Raw genomic sequence first — 17418 nt, forward strand, 5'->3', positions numbered from 1 at the left:
ATCAACATCATCATTAATCACCATCATCACCATCATCATCATCATCACCACCATCATCAGCACCATCATCACCATCATCATTCATCACCATCATCACCACCATCATCACCATCATCATTCATCACCATCATCACCACCATCATCATCACCACCATCATTCATCACCATCATCATCCCCATCATCAGCACCATCATTCTTCACCATCATCACTACCATCATCACCATCATCATTCATCACCATCATCACTACCATCATCACCATCATCACCACCATCATCACCACCATCATCACCATCATCATTCATCACCATCATCACTACCATCATCACCATCATCATTCATCACCATCATCACCACCATCATCACCATCATCATTCATCACCATCATCATCCCCATCATCAGCACCATCATTCTTCATCATCATCATTCATCACCATCATCACTATCATCATCACCACCACCATCATCACCACCATCACCATCACCATCATCACCACCATCATCACCACCATCGTCACCATCACCATCACCACCATCATCACCACCATCATCACCACCACCATCATCACCATCATCATCATCACCACCATCATCACCATCACCACCATCATCATCACTATCATCATCATCACCACCATCATCACCACCATCATCATCACCATCATCACCACCATCATCACCACCATCATCACTATCATCATCATCACCACCATCATCACCACCATCATCATCACCATCATCACCACCATCATCACCACCACCATCACCATCATCATCATCACAATCATCATCACCATCATCATTACCATCATCAACATCATCATTAATCACCATCATCACCATCATCATCATCATCACCACCATCATCAGCACCATCATCACCATCATCATTCATCACCATCATCACTACCATCATCACCACCATCATCACCATCATCATTCATCACCATCATCACCACCATCATCATCACCACCATCATTCATCACCATCATCATCCCCATCATCAGCACCATCATTCTTCACCATCATCACTACCATCATCACCATCATCATTCATCACCATCATCACTACCATCATCACCATCATCATTCATCACCATCATCACCACCATCATCACCACCATCATTCATCACCATCATCATCCCCATCATCAGCACCATCATTCTTCATCATCATCATTCATCACCATCATCACTATCATCATCACCACCACCATCACCACCATCACCATCACCATCATCACCACCATCATCACCACCATCATCACCACCATCGTCACCATCACCATCACCACCACCATCATCACCATCATCATCATCACCACCATCATCACCATCACCACCATCATCACCACCATCATCACCACCATCATCACCACCATCATCACCACCATCATCACCACCACCACCATCATCACCACCATCATCACTATCATCATCACCACCATCATCACCACCATCATCACCACCATCATCACTATCATCATCATCACCACCATCATCATCACCATCATCACCACCATCATCACTATCATCATCATCACCACCATCATCACCACCATCATCATCACCATCATCACCACCGTCATCACCACCACCATCACCACCATCGTCACCATCACCATCATCACAACCATCATCATCACCATCATCACCACCATCGTCACCATCACCACCATCATCACCACCATCATCATCATCACCACCATCACCACCATCACCATCACCATCGTCACCATCACCATCACCACCACCATCATCACCACCATCATCATCACCATCATCACCACCATCGTCACCATCACCACCATCATCACCACCATCATCACCATCATCATCATCACCACCATCATCACCACCATCACCACCATCATCACCACCACCATCACCACCACCATCATCACCACCATCATCACCATCATCACCACCATCACCATCACCACCACCATCACCACCATCATCACCACCATCACCACCATCATCACCACCATCATCACCATCATCATCATCACCACCATCATCACCACCATCATCACCATCACCATCATCACCACCATTATCATCACCATCATCACCACCACCATCACCACCACCATCATTATCATCTTTTGACACTGCTACCCCAGCAGCTGTACTTAGGGAGATGAGATGCAAGGGCTGCCTGAAATAATGGAGGGCAGAGGTGAACAGAGGATGTGCAGTGGGGGATGAACTGGAAAGCCTGAGTAGAATCAGAGAGGAAGAGGAGGCTGGATGAGGTTAGTGAAGAGACAGGAGGTAGCAAAGATGGGAAGAAAAGAGAGTAAAAAGGATGGAGAGGAGACAACAGGAAGGGAAGAAAAGGAGAAAGAGATGGCCATCAGATGAGAAAAGAAAGGTAGCTGACTTCTCTCCTTGGGACGGGATTGGTCTTGCACCATCTGACCTTCCAGAGTAGGGGGTGAATTTCAGGACTGAAACCTTCCAGAGGATGGTCATTCCAGCCATTTACGCTCAGAGCTTCCCCCCTTCACATTAAAGGTTCTGCCTTCCTGAGCAACTCAGGAATGAGCTGTCACTGTGAGAGGAATAACAAGTGAGGGCCTGTCCCATGATTGTGAGTGTAGAAAATGATGTATCAGTTCAGAAAAATCTCAGTCTGCAGTAAGTCCTTTACCCTAAGACTTAAAACTCATTGTCCATTCAAACAACCCAAACAAAATTACCTGATACAGCTCGATCCGTTGTTCAGGCACTCTGGCTTTTGGGTTCTGTAAACGAAAGACTCTGAACTCAGCCTTCACCAAATTGGAAGCATTCTTCTCCATCGAGGAGACGTCAAATCGGACAATTCTAAAGTACGGTCTGTAGAAAGTGGGCGGGATGGCATCTGTAAAAAGTTAGGGCAATCATTGAAAATGACAAAAATCCATTGTTCTCTCCCAAAAGACCCTGCAGCATGAGACAGCCTTAAGAAATCATATGGGAAATATCTATAGAATGATTTCGTTTCCAACGGCCAATTTAATATCATTAACAATTGAACTAGGAAAAAAAATAAACATGTGCATTTGGTTACAGGAGTAGCCGATTAAAAGGGATTAACAAACCACTTCCAATTCCATTTAAGGGCATGAAGTTAACCCTCTTCTTTGAAAGTCGACGGAGTGGTGGAAAATCCTAAATGGTTATGAACTGGAACAAGTTCATGACAGTTGATGCCTGGAGAAAGCTGTCAGGCTTGCATACACTTTAATCAAATGTGCCAAGAAAATAGCTCCTAATGGCAAGCAGTTTGCCCATGTATTTTTTCCCTTGAAATTTTGGCACCCAAACCCTCTACTCTCTCCAGGTTCATGGACTGCATCTTTTTTGGCTTCTATAATTTGGTCTTTGACACACATAGGACCAAATACACCCTCTAGTGAAGTTAGGGTGAGGACAGTTGAATGAAAATACACACATAGTGGTGATACCAGGTTCAGTCTTAAAATTCTTTATTCAGCATAAACGTTCACTGGTGGGAGGGAATCCTAGTGAATGAAGAGAAAGAATCAACCCCAATGCCTTCTGTTCTGAGCCATGAAAAACACAGATTTGCAGACAGCCCACGGCAATTTCAAGTTCATGGGCTGCTAGAATTTTGCTGTCATTTTGAGGTAACCTGTCTTTGCCTTTAGATATATAACTTGGGGTTAAAACAAAACCAAAGCAAGTTTGAATTCTATCCCCATACTTCCTATACAACACCCATTTATTAAGTACCTACACTGGGCAGGGTAGCTGTTACAGGTATGTTTCTATAGTATAGGTAGAATAGGTATATTCCTACAATACTCTGAAAATCTCCGGCAAACTTAACTTTCATTATTCTGGAATGTACCATCCAACTCACGCGAAGAGTTGACTCACTGGAAAAGACTCTGATGCTGGGAGGGATTGGGGGCGGGAGAAGGGGACGACAGAGAATGAGATGGCTGGATGGCATCATTGACTCGATGGACATGAGTTTGAGTGAACTCCGGGAGTTGGTGATGGACAGGGAGGCCTGGCGTGCTGTGATTCATGGGATCGCAAAGAGTCGGACACGACTGAGCGACTGAACTGAACTGAACCATCCAACTCTGGTGGTTCGATGATGTTCTACCCATCCTCAATTAGTCACTTCATTACAACGTAATCCTTCTCAGTTTTTATGGCCCCTTACAAATGTTTCCTTTTTTTCAGGGGGGTGGGAGTGGAAGCGGGGGTGCTTCCCTGGTGGCTCAGATGGTAAAGAATATGCCTGCAATGGGGGAGACCCAGGTTCAATCCCTGGATCGGGAAGATCCCCTATTCTTGTCTGGAGAATTCCATGGATAGAGGAGCCTGGAGGGCTACAGTCCACTTACAAATGTTTTTATTATTTTGCTATTATGCTTGCTTGCTTATTTTGTTTTCCGCAATGAAATTTTAAGAATCCTGAGGACTGACAGTATTTTCCATATATTTTTCCACACCTACTAGAACAGGAGTCTACACACATGAAGTTCACCAAATATCCACTGTTTGCGTAGCTGGTCATCAACAGGAGTTTTAAAAGACTTAAGCTTCTGGTTATTGGCAAGACTAGCTTCTTATGAAGGAGAAGGAAATGGCAACCCACTCCAGTGTTCTTGCCTGGAGAATCCCCGGGACGGGGAAGCCTGGTGGGCTGCCGTCTATGGGGTCGCACAGAGTCGGACACGACTGAAGTGACTCAGCAGCAGCAACAGCAGCTTCTTATGAAATAAACGTACCATCTCACTGATCTTAAAATAGAAATAAATACCTTTCATGATTTCCTGGGAAATCCTTGCTCTGGGATGATTACCCTGAAAAATCGAATGCTAGAAACACACCAGCATTCCATCATCTTAAGAGCTCTGCACTTTTTCCCCTCACAGAGGCTTTTCCCCATCCTTTCCCCGTGTCCCATGACTCCCAGAAAGCAGCTCATGGGGAAGCGATGCATTTCAAACCATGCTCTGCTTGATGACTGCTTCACAAACTACTGTGTGAACTGAAACTTTGAAAGTCTCAGAAACAATCAAACAAACAAACCTCCCCAAATCTAAAGCATCCAGCTTTCAGAGAAAAGAATGTATTTGCATAACACAGGGCTAACGCACTACATCACTACCGTGAAACATTTGCTCGACAGTTTCAGGAAGGCAAACATTCACCCAGGCAGAAAGGTCATGGGAGCCCCCAGCATGTTTGAAAAGGTAGCTGCACCGACATTACTTGTCCATGCCCCGTGTAAGATCATTTGTGAAGGAGATACTGAGATGAACCAAAATGTCATTCAGTTACCAGTGAGGGATCCTTCCTAGAATCTGCAGTGATGTTGGCCACAGCCCCCAAATCCAAATTTGTTATAGTTTGGATTTACATTGCTGTAGCATCTGCCTTTGGCAAAAAAAGCAATGCCTACTGAGATTTTTGGTTTTTTTAAGATTGAAATGTAAAGTGCAGCAGATAGTAACATTAAAAATCCAACCACTGGTGTAAAAAAAAAGAGAAATCAACCTTTCTGCTGGAACATGACCAGCCCAGGATGGGACCGGCCCATAACAGGCTGGCCCCATCCTGACAGCTCAGCTGAAAATAGGCTGGGAATCCAGGCAGAGAAGTCTGGGAGGATGGCTTCACACACTCTCCAGGTTGGCCTGAACCTTCCACAGGCCTAGTTTCTGCATTTATCTTCTCATTGCCTCCCCATCAGAGAGCAGAAGCTTCAAACATGCTTGGAAAGAGCATCCTGAAAGGGCAAGGCTGCTTCAGTGGGTTTCCTGTCATTAGAAAGAGTAAACAATCTTGCCGGTTTCCCCCTTCCTTTCAAAGGAAAGCCCCACCCCCCACCCCAGGGTCCTACGCTACTTCCACAGACATGCAGCGTTCACACCCGGCCGCCCCAATCTTATCCTTCCATCAAGTTTGTAAATAAGCGCTCTTGAGATTTATTTTTATTCTCTTTTGTGTTTATTAAACTTTGAAGAATTTTTTTCCCTTTCTGGTCATCTGCCCGTACACACACTTGCTTTTTACGGCCGCTTCAGACCAGGAGGTCAATTTTGTTTCTCCTTCTTCTAAGCAAATCATCCAATGATCTGGTCCTAGGCTTTTGAGCTTTGAAGGGGTGTTTGCAAATATTTACAGGCGTCGCTGGATAGTTAAGTACGTTGTTCTCTTCTGCTCCCTATAAGCTGGCAATCAGCCCTCCCCTCTGGCCATGATAACTGTGTTGGCTGTTTTGACTGCCTGATAATACAAATCCACATAACTGGTGCTTGTTTTATAAGTCGAAGCTGTTCACGGAGGAGGTGAAATGACAGTTGGACATCCCTTCCCTCCCCGCCAGTGCCTGGGCTTTGGACTCATGATGCTGTGAAGGGACCAGGCCAGCAGGACACAGCAGCCTTTCCCAAATCCCTGCTCCAGCATCCAAGAGCAGTAGCTCATTGGATAAAGACTGGTAACTTCAAGAACTGATTACCGCTTCTAAGGGTCAGTCCCAGCTGTCCCCAGCTGTCCTCTGCTATGGGTGACTAGCCCCTAGCGTGGCTAAGGTACTTGAGCAACTTCCCAAATACTTCTGCACTGGAGGGAAAAATAAAAGTCACAGCAAATTGCTCAGACCCAGCTCATGACCCCGCCCTTACCTCATAGAAGCTCTCAGAGGCAAGGTACAAAGAGATGAACACAGGCCCCTCTATACCAGCCTGGTGCTGGGGCTCCTTTCCCCTGCTTGTATTTAATGGCTTGATCCACCCATCTGGCCTGGGAGGGATGCAGCTTTTTTCTCCACCTTCTGCAAGGACTCATTTCCCCCTTTGGAATGGGAGCTCTCTCTAAAGGCCTCTGGTATTTCAACTCAGCTTCTACCCCACTGCAAGGTATTCAGTGACTTGGGTTTGACCTTTGCCAACTTGCCCTCGCATATCCTAGTTGGCACTCTCATCTCGATGTCTGATCCACTTTTTTTTTTGTTCCATCAAATGCATTTCCGCCAGCTCTGTGGACTTCAGACCACCAAACTGTTTTTGCTCCCCTACCTTACCTCCCCCTCCCTCCTCACCCCCCTGCCATCCCATGTGCCTTCCTGTCTTTAAAAGGCTTGCACATAGGAGATTCCAGAATGTCACCCAATGAGTGGTGTTCCTCTCACCTCAAATCCCTGCGAAATCCCACTTAGGGGAATAGACAGAGGGGGATAAAAAGGAGGAAGTCTAACTACTGATTTCTAAAGTCTAGTATACAATAAATGTAACGAGTTTGAATAAACCCCAAACCATCCCTGCTCTCCCCAAGCCCCAGCCCTTGGAAGAATTGTTTTCCACGAAACCAGTCTCTGGTGCTAAAATGGCTAGGGACCACTGGTGTACAGGATGCCCAGTGATAGCATCTGATCACAAACTACTTTCATGCATTCTAGGTTGACTTGTCATCTGTTCCAAATAACTAATCAACTCATTGTAAATTGTCTCCTCCCCATGTTAGCATCTTGTGGTCACAATCTTCACTTAAGAGTCCTTAGGTTCCCCATGGCCCAGGGATGGCTTCATGGGCATGTGATCATGGCAGCTGTACCAGTTCCCAAGCTCAGAAAAGGCTCATGCTGGAATCTGATATTCTGTGGTCACCATCTTGAACCCCTTGATCATTTCGCCTTTGAGTTTAGGCTTCGAATGTGACGTCAACTGGGACAATGGGGCTGGAGTAGGGCCATGGAGCCTCACTCATGAGTTCTGCCACCCTTCCATACTCCTGGCCTCCCCAGAATTGGTGCTGAGCCACCTGCCCCCTACCCCCAGAGAGCCAGTATCAGGCACCCATACCCGAAGCATCTCAGATAGGGCAGGGGGCCAGCTGTTTCACCCGAGGCTGGCAATGCAACAGCACAATCAGATGCAACTCAGTGGGAGCAGGGACCGAGTCCTGCCACAGTCCCATATAATTATAGGATCTGCATGCAGGGGGTCCTTTAAGGCCACCTGAATTTTAACGCCAAATCAAAAAAAAGTCCTATCTATGTGACAACAGAGATAGCATTTAGCTTTTCAGAGACTATTTCTTCGTCTATATAACAAAGTAAATAATCCCCTACTTCATATGTACTGATTCAGGTTATCAAGATCACACAAATGAGCAGCTGGAACATTGGAGAACTGGATCTAGAACAAATTTCCTCTCAAAAAAGGTCCCTTCCTATCCCCTTTTCCATCCTGCAACAAAGGGGCTAAGTGATCCTTGGGCCTTCCTTGAATGTCCCACAGACAGAGAAAACTTACCACCTAACTGAATTAGTGGAGAAGGAGAAAAGTGTCCTGGGGCAGTTTATCAAGGCCTCTGGGCATTCGATTCCTGCCCACCCGCTGCAGAGAGGAATGACAGTCACCACTACACTTGCAGGCTCCCCACCACCAGGCTTTAATCACTACCTGTTGTGCTCAACCCTGACCATCAGAAAGGATGACAAGAGAATGCTATCCTCCCACCAAACACCCTCTGCATCAAACAACTCCACCTCCCGTGACGATGCTCAGATTAGAACTGTTTAACAAATAAGTTACTGAAAAACACAAACCGAAGAAAGGTCTTACAAAGTCACCAATATGTGAGGAGCTCTGGCAGAAAGAGGAGATTTGGAGCCTGAAAGAAATACCCAAGGACATCCAGAGTTCAGCCTTTAGCAGGGCAATGCTTCAATCATCTCTATCTATAGTCTATTTCCTATTGGGCTGCTTACACCATAAAACTAGTGGGAATAAAGTGTGTGACAGACATTGGAATTGTGGGTCAAGTATCCCTGAGTATTTGTTGCATTTACTAAACAGTGGTTCTGGAAGTGTGGTCTTGGACTACAGCATCTGCCTCACCGGGGAACCTGGGATAAGTGCAAAGTATCCAAGAAAGCCTGACTCACCATCAAAGTTTAAGAACCACTGTGCTAAAAGGTACCAGTTGGCTGCTAGCTGGAGAGGCCAGTGCTACTTAACAAAGCAAGCAGATTAGCAGAGGCCAAGAAGAAGAAAGAGACCTTAATTTCTAACAACTGCTCTCTTGAAGCTGGCACTCACAGAACCCCCAAGGAAACTAGCACTGGTCTCAATGTCCTTGGGGAATTTCTAGGATAAGTCAGAGGGCAGTAGTTCAAAGTGAAAAGTAAAAGATATGCATCGTACTCAGTCGCTTCAGTCATGTCTGACTCTTTGCGACCCCATGGACTGTATAGCCTGCCAGGCTCCTCTGTCCATGGAATTTTCCAGGCAAGAATACTGGAGTGGATTGCCATTTCCTTCTCCAGGGGATCTTCCTGACACAGGGATTGAACTCACGTCTTTTATGTCTCCTGCATTGGCAGGCAGGTTCTTTACCACCAGTGCCACCCATGAATTTAAAAGACACTTGCTCTTTGGAAGAAAAGTTATGACAAACCTAGATAGCATATTAAAAAACAGAGACATCGCTTTGGTGACAAAAGTCCCGATAGTCAAAACTATGGTTTTTCCAGTAGTCATGTCTGGATATGAGAGGTGGACCATAAAGAAGGCTGAGAGCCAAAGAACTGATGCTGTGGTGTTGGAGACTGGGGACTCTACCCCAGGTGAAGGAAATCAACCCTGAATATTCATTGGAAGGGCTGACACTGAAGCTGAAGCTCCAATAATTTGGCCACCTGACAAGAAGAGCCAACTCCCTGGGAAAGACCCTGATGCTGCAAAAGACTGAAGGCAAAAGGAGAAAAGGCAGCAGAGGATGAGATGGTTGGATGGCATCACTGACTCAGTGGACATGAATTTGAGCAAACTCCAAGAGACAGTGGAGGACAGAGGAACCTGGCATGCAGAAATCCACGGGGTCACAAAGAGTCAGACATGACTTAGCAATTGAACAATAACATGGGAATGAAGGATTGTTAGAGGCCCAGAGGTTCTGTTTGTCTTACTCCCTGAAGCACTCACTAGTTACCTGAATTTCATTTTATGTTTTATTAATTTTTATTGGAATATAATTGCTTTACAATGCTGTGTTAGTTTCTGCTGTACAGCCAAGTGAGTCAGCTATACATATACATGTATCTCCTCTTTTTTGGATTTCCTTCCCGTTTCGGTCACCCCAGATCATTTAAGTAGAGTTTCCTGTGCAATATAGTAGGTTCTCATTAGTTATCTATTTAATATATGGTATCAAAGGTGTTCAGTTCAGTTCAGTTCAGTCACTCAGTCGTGTCCATCCTTGGGTGAAACAGCTGGCCCCCTGCCCTATCTGAGATGCTTCGGGTATGGGTGCCTGATACTGGCTCTCTGGGGGTAGGGGGCAGGTGGCTCAGCATCAATTCTGGGGAGGCCAGGAGTATGGAAGGGTGGCAGAACTCATGAGTGAGGCTCCATGGCCCTACTCCAGCCCCATTGTCCCAGTAGACATCACATTCGAAGCCTAAACTCAATGGTGAAACGATCAAGGGGTAGCTCCTCTCGGCCACGCTTCTTTGCATGGTCGGTTGCGCCTGAGCCGGCGTCTCTCGCGTCTGAATTTTAAATACAAGCTAGATTCCTTTGTAGGGGAGATGTTGTAAGAGGCTTACAGAGCATCCTAGGGCCCTGTTGTTTAGTGTGGATGTACAGATCCTATTCTATAGCAGGGTTTCTCATGAGTGGGCATGGGGTAATGCTCAATGCTCTGCGTTTTAACAAACTTCTATGCAATTCTTATGTATCCTAAAGTTTGAGGACCACTGAAATAAACCATGGGCTTCCCAGTTGGTGCTAATGGTAAAGAACTCATCTGCCAATGCAGAAGATGGTATAAGAAACTCAGGTTTGATCCCTGGGTGGGGATGATCTCCTGGATGTGGAAATGACAACCCGCTCTTGTATTCTTGCTGGAAAATTCCATGGACAGAGGAGCCTGGCAGGCTACAGTCCATGGGTTGTAAAGAGTCAGACACAATTTAGTGACTGAGCACACATGCATGAACGCCCTGAAAGTGAAAGTGAAGTCGCTCAGTCGTGTCCGACTCTTTGCGCATGAACGCCCTAGACTACAATTTATAAGTTCATTATAGACTATAATAAACTTGGCTAGGCTTCTCCTCCCTTCAATCTCATGAATTAGTTAGGGATGAATAAAAAACACCCATTTCCCCAACCCCACCCTGAAAAGAACAGTCTCAACTCAGCCTCAGAATTTTATTTCACAATCCTCTCCCAGTTTCTAATAGCTTTACATGCTTCATTTCTGCTAAGGAGGTGTTTCCATCTCCATTTCACAGATAAAGAAATCAAAAGCAAGGAGAGTGAAATAACTTCTGGCTAAGGTCAAGGTAAGGCTGGCCTGTCAATCAAAAGCTCTGGCTTTTCTCCACAATATCCTGCCTTCTGTGCAAAGGAGTCCCATGAGTCAAAGACATGAATCCAACCCCAGGCAGAAATACCAACACTCACTGGAGTATTGCTGCAAACACGGGCACAAGGAAGCAACTCCTGTACAACTGTCTGACCTATTAAAAGCTCCAGAAACTTGAATGCAAAGCCTAGTATTTTCAATGATGGTCCTTAGAAGAATGGCCCTGATACGGCCATCTGTGGTTTGCTCAGTGCAAAAGTTCCCCAATAAAAGACACAGTGCTAAGGTCAGAATGGCCCACGATCTTTTGAACCCCCATAAAGACATGCATGATGCCTCGAGCCTGGGAAGCATCCACTGGTTCTCATCCCCAAGCTCCTCAAATAAACAGAACAAACTTCTCATTCCTCTTTCCAGAAATGACTATATGTTCCCTCAAGCTCTGCAGTGATCCACGTGGACTTTCAACAGTGCTTAAAGAGGACTCCCCGTTCCTGATGTCCCCAGCTTTGAGAGACGTAGTTTGGGGTTCATTAGACATCCTCTGGGGTGCAGCAAGACAAGCAACCCACCCCAGGGCCAGAGGGCAAGAATGAGCTGCTGTTTGTGTGCAAACAGACACGGCCAGCAAGAAACCAAGACAATTGTGTTCAGGGGTTTTCTCCAATTTGTCTTGGCACATGGGAGATGGATTTGATTTCACTACCACAGCCCAAGCACTGCTGACACTCAAGTCACAGCAATTTAATACAAAATGACTGAGGAATAAACAGCACATCACCAGCGGTTGCTGATTTTCTCCCCGGCCATCCCTCCTATTAAGTGTAACCCAGCCCTGGAGCACTTTTGATGGAAACTGGGTGTCTTGGAGAGGCGGATGGTGTCAGACCTGTCATGCTGCTGGCAGTCCGGAGTCTAACTGTGTCAGCATCAGCGGGTGTGACTTGGCCCTCAGCTAGCTACTATTTGAGACTAGTTCTCTCAGCAGAACTGTTTGGGCCCCTTCTTACACAGGGCCCAAAAAAGAAAAAAAGTAAAAATCACAATGATGCCAGCCCAGGATGGTTGGTTTTATTGAACTATGACAGACAGAGGGTTCCTAGCTTTGACTCCAAAGTTTCCATCACCTTCCTAAAACTCCACTTACATGGAGACACCTATTCCATTTCGATTTCTCTGCGTTTCTCATCGTGCTCAGGATTGTGTATGGAGAGGGCGCCTGGATCCACTTGTGCAGGCAGGTGGACCAAGAGTGGGACACACTCCTTAGAAATGACGTCACGGCGGGAGGCTCTCCTCCTGGTTGGACTAAGTGATCAAAGCCACTCTTCTCTGCCATTGTCTCATCTTTAAACACATAAAACTCTTGTTTTTCTTAAAAACTCTTGTTTTCCTTTCTCCCTTCTGTCTTCTCTCCTTCCATTGCTCCACTTTCTCTCTCTTTTCTTATTTCTCTTCAATCTGTACTTTTTTTTTTCCTCTAAAAAAGGGGGAGCAAAGCAGTCATGACTCGATGGACATGAGTTCCAGCAAGCTTCGGGAGTTGGTGATGGACAGGGAAGCCTGGCATGCTGCAGTCCATGGGGTCACAAAGAGTAGGACACGACTGAGTAACTGAACTGAACCGAATGGCCAATGACCTCAAGACATAGTCAGCCACACAGCCATTCTAGAACCCAGCAATGGTCACAACACAGTCAACAAAAAGAAGGCAATTGGCAGCTAGTGGCTAAGACCCTCTGAACTCCCAAATGCAGGGGACCCGGGTCCAATCCCTGGTCAGGGAATTAGATCCCACATGCCGCACCTAAAGATCCTGCATGCTGCAATGAAAATCAAAGGTCACATGTGCCACAACTAAGGCCTGGCATAGCCAAATAGATAGATTAATATTTTTTAAAATTTTGTAAAAAAATAAGCATTGATTTCACTAACAAAGTAAACTTGGAAATGTAGGATCTCACCCTTAATCTCTTCATGGATGAGAGGCACCTTTTATTTTTAAGCTTCTTCTGCAGATTGAGAAACGAGTAAAATCTTGCCAGAATTACACAAAACATTGGCAAAATAAAGATGATAATGTACCCTGTTGGACATTCTGGCTCATCCCTGTAGAGAGCTTTCCTAAACCAGAACAAACAGACATTCCCCTTTCCAGAAACTCTGCACTTTCCCTGGAGCTCTGTGATGATTGGTGTGGACTGTTTGACATGCTTAATGGGTGTAGTGGCTCTTATTAGCTTGCAAATCTTTCTCTAATCTTCCTAAAATTATAGCGGTGATGCATATAATGGCCATTGCGTGTCTTGTGCTGGGAGCTCGTGTCTCTGTGTTGTCTGTAAGCCTCTTGCTTGTGGTCTGACTTCTTTGTCAGGCAATCACCTAATTACTTGGAGGCACTGTGCTGGTTTGCTGCTCTGCCCTGGAGCTAAGCTAATAAGCAATGGGCACACCCTGCTAGGATTGCAAGCTATTTACCAACTTCACCAAGTGGGACAGGCTATGACTGCTGATGTAGTAAATTCATGACTTGGGAGTGAGGGCATGTGAAGAGGAAGAGATGGTCTGGATTATCTCATTTGAAAAGGAAAGTAAATACAGCTAACGCTGATTCTCCCTGAAACTTCATTGCACTTAGAAATGAGAACACATAAAGGGCTTGCCTGGCATCTGTTATGTGCTCTCTCCATGTTCCTGGGATCTAATTCCCTCTTGCTTCAGTGTTCTCTTGTCTCAAGACAAAACAGTACCTTCGAGAACTCCTTCAGTGACAGAGACCACAAAGCTCAGGCAGATGACCTGCAGCAGTCTCTGACGGCTCCAGCTGTACAGAGTTCTTCCCTATGTTGGACTGAGATCTGCTTACCTCCAAGGTCTGTCTACTGGGGCTGGTGCTGCCACACAAGATGATTCACTCCCTTTTCCACTTGACCCTACTCAGAAATTGTGAGGCCAGATTTCATGTCTCCTTGCCCCCATGTCTGTTCTTTTCTAAGCAAACATTCCTATTTCTTTTTATTATGAGAGCCTTTTACCTCCATGGATGGTCTCCTCTCTGCTCCAATTTTAAAACTGGACCCTTAAATTTGAACATAATTCTCAAGTCAGAACAGAGTAGAATTATAACCTTCCTTATGGTAGAACTTTACTCCTTGGAAGGAAAGCTATGACCAACCTAGATAGTATATTAAAAAGCAGAGACAATACTTTGCCAACAAAGGTCTGTCTAGTCAAGGCTATGGTTTTCCAGTGGTCATGTATGGATGTGAGAGATGGACTGTGAAGGAAGCTGATCGCCGAAGAATTGATGCTTTTGAACTGTGGTGCTGGAGAAGACTCTTGAGAGTCCCTTGGACTGCAAGGAGATCCAACCAGTCCTAAAGGAGATCAGTCCTGGATGTTCATTGGAAGGACTGATGCTAAAGCTGAAACTGCAATACTTTGGCCACCTCATGCAACGAGTTGACTCACCGGAAAAGACTCTGATGCTGGGAGGGGTTGGGGGCGGGAGGAGAAGGGGACGACAGAGAATGAGATGGCTGGATGGCATCACCGACTGGATGGACATGAGTTTGAGTGAACTCCAGGAGTTGGTGATGGACAGGGAGGCCTGGCGTGCTGTGATTCATGGGGTCTCAGAGAGTCGGACACGACTGAGCAACTGAACTGAACTGATACTTTTATTAATGCATCCCAACAGTGAATTATTCTCATTCTCTCTCTCTTTTAACCTTTCTACTCATATTTTTTTCTATGTGTTTTGAGTGCATAATAAATTAGAAGTCTTCAGTCTTTTCCACACAACCTATATTTTATAGATGTCATTATGTTTCATACCCTGAGGCTTTTTTGTGTGCAAATTTTACAGTATGCCCCTATGCAATATGTATTTATTTGATTCGACTACTCATTTCAAATATGTTCTGATGGATGTGAAATTTGATTTGGTGAACCTGTGTATTCATTTTGCAGAGGACAGAACTATTCTGCTAAATCCCAGTTTTGAATCTTGACAAGAAAGATGGTAGGGAGTAAAAATTACTTGAAAGGAATTTTTAGTTATCAGATATCTTTATTAGCATTTCAGTAGATGGTCATTTAGTACCTTACAAAGAATACCAGAGTTTCAAAAGATGGAGCTTTCTTAGGGTTGGTAGATGTATTCGCTAAGGGCGTGGACTCTTCCCCCATCCTGTTTGTACTGGCAACAGAGCTATGGGCAATTAAGATATGGGAACATACAGGAATTATAGGAATCCAGATGAACTGTGGCATGACCGAGTTCTGGAATGGAGCCGCAGGTGTTATGCTTGTTTTAAGAATTCTTATGCATTTGGGCGCTAAGCAGCTTTCTGTTCAAGGTCGAGCCACCATTTGCAAGAGGAGAAAACACAGCTTCTAAAGTGAGAATCTCCAAGGCAGAACTAGACCACAGCTCTGACAGCAAGCCCTACTGTCTAGCTTCAATCTCATGACTTTGGTGTATAGGGGTATAACATGTACACAGTTTCATCTGCTCGTAGGGACACTGGGAAAGAAAACTGATTAAATAGTAGCTTGCAGGACCTCCACAGAGCGAATCCAATTCGTCCCAAGTTACTTCACACCCCAGCAAAGGAAAAGGGCACTGTCATTTTGAGAATGGAAGAATTCTTAAGGAAAAAAAAAGTTTCTTCTCTTTGGGGAAGCTTTAGTTCTGTCTTACAGCTCTATTATCTTTCTAAGCCTTCAGAAGCCTTAGTGGTGGACTTCTTGATGGCCCAGTGGCTAAGAATCCACCTGCCAATGCAGGAGCTCGGGTTTGACCCCTGATCCAGGAAGATTCCACATGCCACAGGGCAACTAAGCCTAAGCATCACAACTACTGAAGCTGGTTCACCCTAGAGCCCATGCTGCACAACAAGAGAAGCTCTTGCACACAACTAGAGAGTAGCCCCTGCTTGCTGCAGCTGGAGAAAGCCCACACATAGCAACAAAGACCCAGTGCAGCCAGAAACAAACAAATTATATTTAAAAAAAAAAAAAGAAATTTACAAAAAGGAAAGACAAAACCTTGGTGGCAGGGGTCAAAACTCAGGCACTTTCTGAAGCTTTCCCCACTCTCGTTTCTCAGAGGTGGATGGCACAGACCAACACCTTTATTTAGTTCTAAGCCAAGGGCTGGCCTACACTTCTTAAAAAAGCATTTACTAAGTATCCTTTAAAGAAGAGCTTGCTGAATAAGCTTCAAAAGCCTTTTGAAAGTCACTCAATCATGTCCAACTATTTGTGACTCCATGGACAGCAAGCCCGCCAGGCTCCTCTGTCCCTGGAATTCTCCAGGCAAGAATACTGGAGTGGGTTGCCATCCCCTTCTCCAGGGGATTTTCCTGACCCAGGGATTGAACCTGGGTCTCTGGCATTGTAGACAGACTCTTTAGCAACTGAGCCACCAGGAAAGCCCCTTTGAATAAGCCAGTGCTTCTTAAATGTGTTAGAGTGGAAGCAAATAGAACTCCCAGGGCACCATAGTGAGGTATACACACATGCATAACGAGAATAAAATAAGCAGCAAACTCAGGGAGAGAGATGGAACCTTTCCACAAACCAGCATAGGGTTTACCTGCATGTACTCAAGGATGCCCAAAAATCAGGGGACTAACTTTTACCAGGTTGGGGTGTATCCATTACATCCCTGACCATATTCCGTTTCTTGTCATATTACATTGGTTTCATTAGACTCTTCTTAAAGCCTAGACAACATATCAGAAAGATTTCTACATGTCAGAAAACTAAGAAAATAGCCAGCTTCATAAACTCACTGGAATAAATTAATTGAGCTTTTTTGTGTACATGGACAGGAAGATCACCAGTAAAGAACGTACACAATGCACAACAGAGCATGTGACACTGTCCTGAGGGCAGCTGCTGCCAGAAGAAGTTTGACAGTGGAAACTTGGTAACACTTCTCAATTCCTTTCAAGAACTCTTAGACACCCCAAGAATTCTCCTCGGGGAAAGCAAGTCATGTTGCTACTTGGCTATAGCACTCGACTGGAGACCCTGAGGGTCAGGAAGAGGTCTGCA

General features: G+C 45.2%; 1 protein-coding gene across 3 annotated transcripts in view; it reads right to left on the bottom strand.

The window, feature by feature from the left end:
* The window catches only part of TGFB2 (transforming growth factor beta 2), a 94935-nt gene that overhangs the window by 34154 nt on the left and 43363 nt on the right, over nucleotides 1–17418 (bottom strand). For all 3 annotated transcript variants that reach the window (XM_055419883.2, XM_055419884.2, XM_055419885.2), the window contains one exon: nucleotides 2709–2872. In XM_055419883.2, coding sequence (XP_055275858.1) covers nucleotides 2709–2872 — 164 coding nt within the window. The remainder of the gene's footprint in view (nucleotides 1–2708; nucleotides 2873–17418) is intronic.

Source organism: Moschus berezovskii, chromosome 17 (assembly GCF_049115385.1).
Source record: "Moschus berezovskii isolate FMDL1 chromosome 17, NW_MosBer_1.0, whole genome shotgun sequence".
NCBI classification, from domain to species: Eukaryota; Metazoa; Chordata; class Mammalia; order Artiodactyla; family Moschidae; genus Moschus; species Moschus berezovskii.